Raw genomic sequence first — 10,863 nt, forward strand, 5'->3', positions numbered from 1 at the left:
TGCTTTTAGGTTGAAGCTTTCCAAGACAAGGAAAGAGAGTGGATAAACCCCAGAGACAGGAAACCAGAAAAACCTGTAGGAAGTAGGAGGGTGGCCTTAATAGAAGGAGGTAAGGAAATAAATGTTTAGTTGCTGGGATCAGTAGTGACAAGGAGGTGGGGCAAGAGTTTCACAAGAGGAATGAGGTGCTCTGAGACCAGGGTGCTGCTAGGCTGCTGAGGCTCGTGAAGAACAAAAGTGACCATCCTGGGAGGTCACTCTTGAGGGATGGAGGAGCACTCTTCCTGCAAAGACTGTGGGCCTGCGGGAGTAATCGTGTTTGGAAATACTGCACCAGAACATGCCTTGCAGTCCACAGAAGACTTCACTGGGTTTTAATCTTACTGGTCCTCAAAAACAGCTCTCTGAGCTGTAAGTATTTTTTTTTTAAAGATTTTATTTATTTATTTGGGAGAGAGAGATAGCAAGAGAGAGAGAGAGTAATTACGAGTGGGGAGGTGAGGGTAAAGCAGGCTCCCAGCTGAGCAAGGAGCCCATGTGGGGCTTGATCCCAAGACTGTGGGATCATGACCTGGGCAGAAGGCAGACGCTTAACTAACTGAGCCACCCAGGCACCGCTGTGCTGTAGTATTTTTACTCTCATTTTGCATTTGGAAAGTGTGAGGCTCAAGGAACAGAGCCAGTATGTCAGGGACAGCAAGTAGTGGGCTGGGACTTTCAACTACATGTCTTCTGTCCCCTGTTCTTGCTTCCCTGTCCCGTTGATGCTCACGAAACTCAGATGCAAGGTAAAGAGAGTGGGAAACAGCGGTCAGACATGATTCTCTGAAACCAGGGATCATTAGATGTTTAAACTCAGCATCTGTCTTTCCAAAAGAAAGGAGACTTATAAATGTAATTAAGTTGTGTAGCTTGCCTTTAAAAGTCTATTTTGTGCAGCTGTTGAATCAATGTGTTTTTATATGTGAAACTAATATAGTGCGTTTCGCTTAGTATATTTGCAAAGGAAGAAAACAAAACCATGCCAGTCTATAAGCACAACTGAATGAGAAATGGTTTTTCTTTATATACAATGCTTAAGCTTGAAGAAGAACAGCTTTGAAAATGAGGGAGATTTTTCTGTAGTTTCTCAAGAGCTCTTGTTTGGAGGTGCCCTGAGATGCACAGCTTCTGAGTGTCATCTGCAATCCAGGTTAGAGCTGAGGTTTGGCGCAATTGGAATGGAGTGAGGAGAGGAGAGAAGTGAGCAAGAGTTGGGGTGAGGGAGGGAATGAGGTTAAATTAGACTCCATTTATGAAAGCAGGAAGGCAGGGGCCAGTGTGGCAGACTTGTGCTTGTGCTCCCTGGGGAGGAAGGGAGGTCCCCGTGAAGGATCAGAGCTGGGTAAGTCTGTGGGTGCCCACCCTCACTTCCAGAATGTGTTGACCTAAGGAAGACACTTCCCTTCACCAGGGAAACCCAGGAAATTGAGTCATACATGTGAGAAACTATGTCAGGGAGTTTGGTTATGGCAGATCCATGAGGGAAGACCAGGGAGCTGGGGTGGAAGGGTGGAAACCTCTATCATCCCAGTATTTCCAGGGTCCTTGTTCTCATGTGTTCTGGAAGGCCATGCTTTTCTCCCCATTTTGTAACTGACCCAGTCCCTGGGGGAGGACTGATTTTACAACTGCCCCATAAATGGATTGCCTAAATACACTAGTGCATTTTTTTTTTTTAACCCTAGTGCATTTTAACAGACAAAAGGGCATTTTGGTCCATTTAGTAAAGTTAAGTTAGGGGACCGTCTGGTTTGAATTCTTGGGAAGAAATTCTGTGTAACTTAAAGGGAATGAATAGATAGTAAACAGCAGCAGAAACATTTCAAGGAAAAGGGCTGAGGAAAAGGGCCATGACTGAGGTGGCCAAAGGAGTGGACTTGGTGGAACAGACTCTTTATTCAGAACTACCTTTTGGGATGCTTCTTGGAAAGCCAGAAGATCTCTGTGGGCAGACATTCCACCGTGATGTGAATGGGGAGGGGTTAGTAAGTCACTGAGGACAGGGTGGCACTGAACTGCTGGCATGTCTCCCACTGACCACTCTGACTTCCTCACCTCCTACCCCCACCTCTGCATGTACACACACATATGTGGACAGTGCCACACGCGCTCTTCCTCAGCTGAGGCTTTCCCAGTGTCTCCACAGAACACTTGCAACTACATCCAAGCACAGAGTAAAGACTCGATAAGTATTTGTCGAACAGTTCATTCTGCCGAGTGACAGAGCAGTAGAGTTTTGAGTCAAGTGTTAACAAAAGCCCTTTTCTGTTATAGATACTGTGTTAGGTTCTAAAGCAGTCCCAAAGTGTATCTGGCATGATTTGGAACTTGAGCTTTTTCATCTTTTTTGTTTTTTTAAGTCAACTTTCTCATAAGAAGGAAAGTCAAACCCATTTTGCGTCTCCTTTCCTTGCCAACCATACTGACTCATGTTTGATTTATGGGGCACGTCAGGAAGTGGCTAGAAATAGTGGCTGTCTTTCCGTAGAAAAGGGGAGGAAGGAAAGATGAGAAGGGGCCCCTGGCTATTAAGAAAGGGACAGGTAAGCCCTGGAAGGAAATTCAGAGGGTGTTCTAGCAGAGTTGTGGCTTTTAGTTGCTGCAGATCATGCTGAAGGAAGAGAGACATAAATGTGCTGTGTTTGCAGAGCCACCTTTGGATACAAAAAATACCCAAATGTGGTAGAAATCACTCACAGAGGACTTGAAACAGTTTAATAGAACTTTGTAGAAGTCTTTATAGGTGCTCCCCCACCAGCCAATATTTTTAAACCAAGTTTTTTTTTTTTTTTGATGAAGAAGGAAGATATACTCATGTATTTTAAAGAAATAGGCTGCATTAAAAGGAAAAAACAGCAACTATGGCCCATTGCAATCCATAGCTCTCTTTAACCACCATCAGAACTTTTGTATGTCTCCTTTTTTAAAGACATTCATTGAGGTATAACAAATATATGGTATAAGACTCCCATCTCCTGAGTAAGCACACAATTATACCCCTTAAACTATTTGTAATCAGAGGGGATGGGTTATACTTAGTAGTGGCGTCCATCGTACGTAAGCATATCCAATGTGAGCAAATGCTGGGGCACATTGGTGCTGGTTTCTGCTCTAAAGAGTCCTCCCACCAGGTGGGAAAATCTGTGTGAGCTGCGGGACACTCTGCGGGACACACCCCGCCTACCTCCTAACCTCAGATGACTTCCACACACTGTCACATGTGAGCTCCACTCCTGCCTAAGCGTCCTGAGGAAAAAGGACATTTTCTGAGCCGAAGATGCAGGTAGACAGGGCTCCCTGCCTTCCAGACAAATCCTCAGAGAAGCCCACACTGACTTATCCTGGTAAAATGTGTAATGTGTTGGAACATTATGGAAAAAATCTGACCATCGCCCAGGTATTAAAAATGGGTTGCCCACAAAGAGTGGCAGTTGAGGCAGGGGTGGGTAGGGTGGGCTGCGGACAACAGCTGCAGTGTTGGGTGCCAGCTGGAGCCCACGTAGGGAGAGTGATGACTCCGTGTGTGAAGGCTGCAGAGGAACCATCCTAGCTACACACACACACACACACACACTGGAAATTACACTGGTTTTGAGGGGAAAAGCTTCTGAGAGACCTGTTTCAGATAACTCTGCGGTGATCAAAAACTTCAGAATTGAGACGTCACAGAGTAAACACAGCCCCAGCTGTGCCCTTGTGCATGTGTACCCCAACCTCAAACCCAGCCAGAGACCACACCCCCCCACCCCCAGGCCCTGTGTTCCACGTCTGCTCACTCCCAGGCCTGCTTTCCTGGCAGACAGGGTTTCTGGATCAGAGCCTTTGCCCAGTGCTCACATGAACTTCCCCACCTGGTGGGAGGACACAGCAGAAACCAGCACTGGCATGCTCCAGCACTTGCCCACAGGGGCCACACTTCCAGGACAGCAGACACCGCTACCACGCAGAGCCCTCTCCTTAAACCACATGCCAGAGAGGCATAACCACGTGCTTGTCACTGAGGAGATGGAATAATGGCTTCAGCATTTTGAAAACCCGTACTGAATGACCTAGGGTGTGTTTCTCTAGTTAATAAACCATTCTACTGGTGTACCAGAGTCTTTGAAACAGCACGTGTGTAGATGACTGGTCCTCACATACCATCCGCATACATACACTCAGAATTATGTGGAAGGAAGTGCTAGGGAGAAGGAAGGGGGTGGAACCTGGCCTTCACTGAAATCCTGGAATGCAAAGTATCCTGCTGTGTCCAGGACACTATGGGCCCTAATGCCTGCCATCAGCAAAGTGGCAGGCAGACCTCTCAGCCGCGCCGCCTCCTCAGTCTGAGCGGCTGAGGGTGAAGGAGCCTCCTCGTGTCTCTGGCTGAGCTTTGGTCCAGCCCATCCATGTCGCCTGGATGCCAGGCCCCTGAAGGAGTCTCCCCCGTCCTCTTCCCCCAGCTCTGGTTCTCGCCCTTGCGTGTCAGCAGGCAGCATGAGGTCAGGGCAGGGCCTCCCCGGGGGGCTCCTGCTGGCTCACTCCTGTTTGCTTTTGACTGAGCCCTTGGGCTGCTTCTGTCTCCTTGTTACCTGCAGCCCACTGGGAAGGTGCCTTCAGACAGCCGGCTTGTTCAACCCCTCGTCTATGTGGAGCGCCTGGAACTCATCAGAAACGTCTGCAGGGATGAAGCCCTGAAGAATCTCTCGCACACCGCGGTCTCCAAGTTTGTCCTGGACCGGATATTCGTCTGTGACAAGCACAAGATTCTTTTCTGCCAGACTCCTAAAGTGGGCAACACCCAGTGGAAGAAAGTGTTGATCGTGTTAAATGGTGCGTGCAGGGCTGGGTGGATGTCCGTGGTGAGTGGACAGCAGGGTTTGCCTGGCTGGGGGCATGGGGGCTGGGGGGTGGCAGCCTGGGGCTGGGCAATGGAGGCAGCAGAGCGGGGCCAAAGGCAGGGACAGTTGTGGAAGGGCTGATAACCTTATGGATGGTTCTCTGGAGTGTTTCCCGTGTTGGTGGTGTACTTTCAAAGCTGGTGGCTTAAAAGTTTTAGATATTGAGGTTTTCAAAGGGCCACATCTGTGGTCAGAATCTCCTTTCCTCACTTTCCAGAGTAGAATTCCTGTCTCAAGCAGCCTGTCCACCCCCCTCCACCACCAGAGCTCCGTGGGAGGTGGCCCTGTGGTCTCTGTCCTCCAGCCCACCACTCCTGCTGCTGTTCTCAGAATTGGTGGCCAATGGTCCTTTTCCTGGTTGCTTCATTTGGCCTTTTTGTGGTTGTTTGGGTGGGGGGGAAAGGAGACACTTGCCTCATCTTATGTTGTATAACTAATGTGTTTCTTGAGTAATCTGACAGTGTATTGGATTTTTGACATCAAAAAAATGAGGTCACAAATCAAATTTAAAGCAATGAATACACAAAAGTCTTATAAATCTGCCACCACAGTTCAAAGCATTAGACTTTAAAGAAGTAAACACCAATTTACAAGTACAGGATAAAAATGGGGGCAGGTTTGCCAGGTCATAAAATAGAAGATGGGCCTTGTGGCTCTCTTCAGTCATCCCTAGAGACGCCTGCATGGGGGCAGTACTTGAGCAGGTCCAGAGCTGGTTCTTTCATTACCCCTTGAGAGCAGATGTTTGTCTTGCTCATTTTGTGGCCATCCATAGCACTTAGCAGAGAGTTCTGAAGTGGTGCTTATGTACTTGGGAGGAGGGGTGAATCAAACAGTCAAGCCAGTGGCTGCTGTGTAGATGGCCCAACAGAGATCCTTCCCTGCCAGACTTCAACACGACAGGATTAACACAACGATAGATGGGAAGGTTTGTGGAGGCTTGACTAGAACCTTCGTGGATACCGATGCTTTGTGTCTATTTGTCTTGAGAAGAGAATGAAAAACCCACCCAGTCCACCAACCTGAGGATGGGGTCCACCCAAGACCCCAGCACTGACCTGGGCACTGTGGCTTTGATCCTGTCCTGCCTTCCTAGACACTTTGTCCTCCTTGTCCCCTGCCTCAGCTATATCACACTATTCTCAAAGGATTGGCCAGGTTTTTCCAGCACCGGTTTTTCCACAGGTTTTTCCAGTCAGCTTTGCCTCTTGCAGTCTGGTACGTGGTGACATTGCCTAGGAACCACTTTAGGCTTAGGGATGTGGAGCTGGGAGAGCCAAGCCCATTGGGGATAATGGGCCCCCAATGGGGGTGTCAGCCAGCAGTATGTTTCTTGGTCCTGCTGCTCTGGCATTTTCCCCCAGTTTCAAAGTAGAATGAGTATTGCTCATTTTAGGAATCCTTTCTGCACACAGGGATCTTTTTAAAATGTACAATTTCACCTAATTTAGGTGTTTTGCCAGGGGTAGGTATTGGCAGTATTTACTGTCCCCTCCCCTTGTTTCCTGCTCTCCCCACCCCAACTCATCTGTTTCCTCTAGTTGGCTTATGGATTACCAGAAGCTTTTCTTCACTCTCTCATCCTGCTGGCAGAAGCAGTTGGGATTAAAAGACCTAAACTGGGATTTAAGGGGAGCTTGCAGGGAACATGGGGGCCAAGGTAAGAGACCAGGTATCTTCCTTTAAGGGTAGCACTGAGGCAGCCAACCTGTTCTCCCATGTTTCCTTCCCAGGAGCTTTTCCTTCCATTGAAGAGATCCCTGAAAATGTGGTTCATGACCATGAGAAGAATGGCCTCCCTCGTTTATCTTCCTTCAGTGATGCAGAAATTCAGAAGCGGTAGGAGTGGGTTCCTAAGGGGAGGGGAATTGGGGTAAAACCCGAGGCTCATTTCTGTCCTTGCCATATGCCTCAAATTGCTCCAAGGACTGCTGGGGGCTTTTGGTTTACATTTGTGAGAGGCAGCTGAGCATATGCCCCATGTTCAGTGCATTTAAATTCACAAAACTTTGTGAGAATTTCAGAAAGTCTTCTCCACCCTTACCTTCATGCAGTCCATTAAAACAAAGGTTATATAATTTTCTTAATAGAAATGAGTAGTCATTTTTGTTCTGCCTCGATTCTGTTAAGTTTTATGGATTCTTTACTGAATATAACATTTAGGTCACAGGGAAGGGATTTGGATTACAGGGGAACCCCTCTTAGTTTTTTAATTTTTTTCAAGGCCTTGCACCTGCTTCCATGGTAGCTGCCCGGAAGACAGGTGGTGGGGACTGGACCTAACACAGGCAAAGAGAGTCAGACCTCACTGATCACAGCGAGGATAGAGACTAGGCATGTTAAAAATGACTTAGCTAGGAAACTGAAAATTTCTTGTTATTAGCTGTGAAATGACACTGCAGAACAAGGCTTAGAAGGAATCTGAACCCATGAGCGGCAAATCGATGTCAGGGCACCAAAGGAACTTTGGCCTCCTTTGCTTTTTGGCTATTTCATTCTCATTATTTCTAGTGCTGCTTGTTTAGTCTTCCCAGTTTATGCAAAACCTGTAGAATGCAGGTGTTAGATGCGGCATCTGAAAGGCCCCCAGCTAAGTGCGGGCCTGTCTGTCCGGCTGAGCGCTGGTGTCTTGGGGGCTCTTGTGAGAGAAGATGAGCTCAGGTGTATAGGGCCATGAGCCGTTTTCTGGCATGGAGTAGGCACTGTAATTACGGCGGTGGCCAGTGTTGTCATTATTCTGTCAGCACCATAACAGGCCTGTCCCGCGGCTGCCTCTGCGCCACCCCCACCACTGTGGGCAGCACCCCGGGCCGCCTTCCTGCCAGCTAGAGCCACAGCCTCACCACTCCCCCTCTCACCTGCCCCCTACTCTGGCTGGCCCTTCCCCTGGCAACTCTGAATTGTGTTTATACAGAGGTCCCTTAGAGTATCTTCCTCTGGCCTCCACCATTCCTACATCACTCAGGGTTCCTGACCTTATCAGGTCTGTACCCCAAAACAAGACTTTCAAACATCTTTGAAGTTTTGAAATATTCGAGTATCTGTTGAGCTAAGTAGTGTCTTCACGGTGGCTCTCTGGGGTGATGAGTCCTGTGGCCTGGGACAGTTAATGGTTTCTGAGCCTCTCTTTCCTCACCATAAAGTAGGCCAGTAACAGGCTCTGCTGCAGAAGGTGGCTGGGTGGATTCAGAAATGGGTGGAACTCGCTCCTCACCGGAGGGCGTGTTCTGGCTGCTGCGGCCACTGCCACTCCAGCAGGCACTCTGCCCCCATGCCCCCTCACCCTGGCTACCACTGGCAGCCAGTGGCCTAACTGCATGTTTCTCTTCATTTCTCTTCTTAGCTTGAAAACGTATTTTAAGTTTTTTATTGTCAGAGATCCCTTCGAAAGACTGATTTCTGCATTTAAAGATAAGTTTGTTCACAACCCCCGCTTTGAGCCATGGTACAGGCACGAGATCGCCCCGGGCATCATTAGGAAATACAGGAAGAACCGCACGGAGACCAGGGGCATCCAGTTCGAAGATTTTGTACGGTACTTGGGCGATCCAAACCACAGATGGCTGGACCTTCAGTTTGGGGACCACATCATTCACTGGGTAACGTATGTTGAACTGTGCGCACCCTGCGAGATAAAGTACAGTGTGATCGGTCACCATGAGACCCTGGAGGACGATGCCCCCTACATCTTAAAAGAAGCCGGCATAGACCACCTGGTGTCTTACCCCACCATCCCTCCAGGCATTACCGTGTACAATAAAACCAAGGTGGAGCGCTACTTCCTGGGCATCAGCAAACGGGACATCCGGCGCCTGTATGCACGTTTTGAAGGGGACTTTAAACTCTTCGGGTATCAGAAGCCAGATTTTTTGTTAAACTAATGTATAGAACTGTGAATTCAAATATCTGTTAGACCAGAGGCTAACCAGGTGGGAGATGTGAGCACAGAAATGTCCTGTCCTCCACTCCACTCTTTCTGGAGACGCCGCAGCCTCCCATGGACCTGGGCATGCCTTGGCCAATGAAGCTGGACCCTGACCGTTACAACTTAGTTTGGACATAAGGTGAACTGAGGGCCCTGGCAGATCCCCCCTCGGTCCCCTCCCCTATCAATGCCATTAGGCCTTTACTCTCCTCAGAAGGGGAATGGGACCAAACATTTGCAATCCGACAGTCTGGGAAGAAAAATCACATGGTGGAGGAGTCATTTCCCTCCTTTGTTAGACCACTAGAGGCTCCCCTGGAGAGGGAGGTGGTCCCGCCTGTCACTGAAGGATTGCGAGAATGGCACCCAGCACTTTGAGGAGAGATGGAGAGGCTATGGTCTGCAGAAATCACACGGGGCTAATACAGAATCAAACTGAGTAATAAAATTACACCTGGCTTTCATTTTGGCGCTGCTATAATCACAGAGGCAAACCATTCTTTCCATGACTATTTTGTTTCTGTGAAACTCAGAGATGACCCGAGGGTACTTTTTGGCAGTCCATCTTTCCAGGATCTATGCCTAGGTACCTCTAGTCCATGTTTCTAAACTGCCTGCCAAACAGTTGTCTCCCCTCAGCCCCAGAGATGCAACTTTGGAAAGAGGGGTGTGTATATTCTTTCCACCTGAGAGAGGGAACATCTTGGGAGGCCTTAAGGGACATGTAGCAGGGGGAAAGGGAATGCTGGTTGGGGTCTGGCGCTCCAGCTGCTGGGGTATTGAGCACGCCTGCCCTGATTATTCTCTTTGTCCCCTCTGGATGGACAATGCCTATCTCCAGGGCCCTCCCAGGCCAGAGGCAAGCTTGGGTCCCAGGCCGGCACTACAGAATCAGTGCAGTGTACACATGCCAGTTTCCTTTCATCTCCTCAAAAGGCTTACCACTGGACCCATTTCTGATAAGGCCATTGTCCTGGACTCTTAAGTTGGATAATCAAATTCACCAGCAATAAAACCCCGGGCCGAGGCGTCTTCCAGGCATGGAGGCTTCCAGGCCATAGCTACTGTTTCAGATGTCTGTGACAGTGAGGGCTCCGGGGAGACAGGCCAGGCTTCCCTGCGAGAAGTCCTAAGTGCCCGAGTCTGTGTGGTGCCCACGAGCCCAGGTTTTCTTCAGGCAGCCTCAACCTTCCCCTTCTCCAAATGGCTTCCTGAGTTTGTAAATGTGAAAGTAAAAGGAAATAAAAAATATGTGCCAAATCTGCCATGTGCTGCAGTTCCAGGGAACGTGCTCTGTGGCTACACGTGGTCCTTGAGGCCCGTCGACAGTGAGGGGCGGCTCTGGCCGCTTAGATGGCTGCTGGTGACAGGACTGTGGAGGGGAAGCGAGGCTTGAGTGTGACTGTTGGCTGCGTTGACGAAGGGCAGCCAATGTGGTAGCCTTTCGTCCACAACTGACACACAAAGGATGTAAAGGAGTTATTTTCTAGAAAGTTTTAGCGGAGTCTTGTTAAAATCATTTCATACCTGATGAGCTGATTACCTCTTTCTGTTTGAAATGTAATAGTCTGAATAACATATGTGAATTTAAGGCCTTGAAGTCAGTCCTAATTTAAAAAGATAGCACTTCCTTTTAGAAACAAAAGGTTAGACACTGGGGTGCCAGCCCCACCCCCTACTTCTGGCATTTAGATTTAGGTCCTTTTTCTCTAGCATTTGGTTCATTTTCCTAACATTTTGCCAAAGGAGTAGAGACTGCCACCACAACCTCTCCTGGGCATTCCACAATGTGTCCAAAACCTGAGTTCCCGCAGCCCTTCCTACCCAGCGGGGCTCCTGACCTTGCACGGCCCCCTGGAACTATGCAGCCCCTCAGCCCTCACCCCTCACTGAGGTAGTCTGGCTTCCTTCCACTTCCAGAACCCACTGCCTCCCTTCAGAGCCTGAGACAGCGTCCATGCCTCTGTCTCCTGAAGCAGCTTTTTCCCCCCACACTGCTGCTCTGAGGGAGATTAA

General features: G+C 48.9%; 1 protein-coding gene across 1 annotated transcript in view; it reads left to right on the plus strand.

The window, feature by feature from the left end:
- Positions 1 to 10,430, plus strand: part of CHST10 (carbohydrate sulfotransferase 10) — a 31,741-nt gene extending 21,311 nt beyond the window's left edge. Inside the window, exons 6-8 of the mRNA XM_080814301.1 lie at positions 4,620 to 4,854; positions 6,656 to 6,761; positions 8,266 to 10,430. Coding sequence (XP_080670427.1) covers positions 4,620 to 4,854; positions 6,656 to 6,761; positions 8,266 to 8,803 — 879 coding nt within the window. The 3' untranslated portion in view covers positions 8,804 to 10,430. The remainder of the gene's footprint in view (positions 1 to 4,619; positions 4,855 to 6,655; positions 6,762 to 8,265) is intronic.
- The last annotated feature ends 433 nt before the right edge of the window (positions 10,431 to 10,863 follow it).

The sequence above is a fragment of the Martes martes genome (genome assembly GCF_963455335.1).
Source record: "Martes martes genome assembly, chromosome: 9".
NCBI classification, from domain to species: domain Eukaryota; kingdom Metazoa; phylum Chordata; class Mammalia; order Carnivora; family Mustelidae; genus Martes; species Martes martes.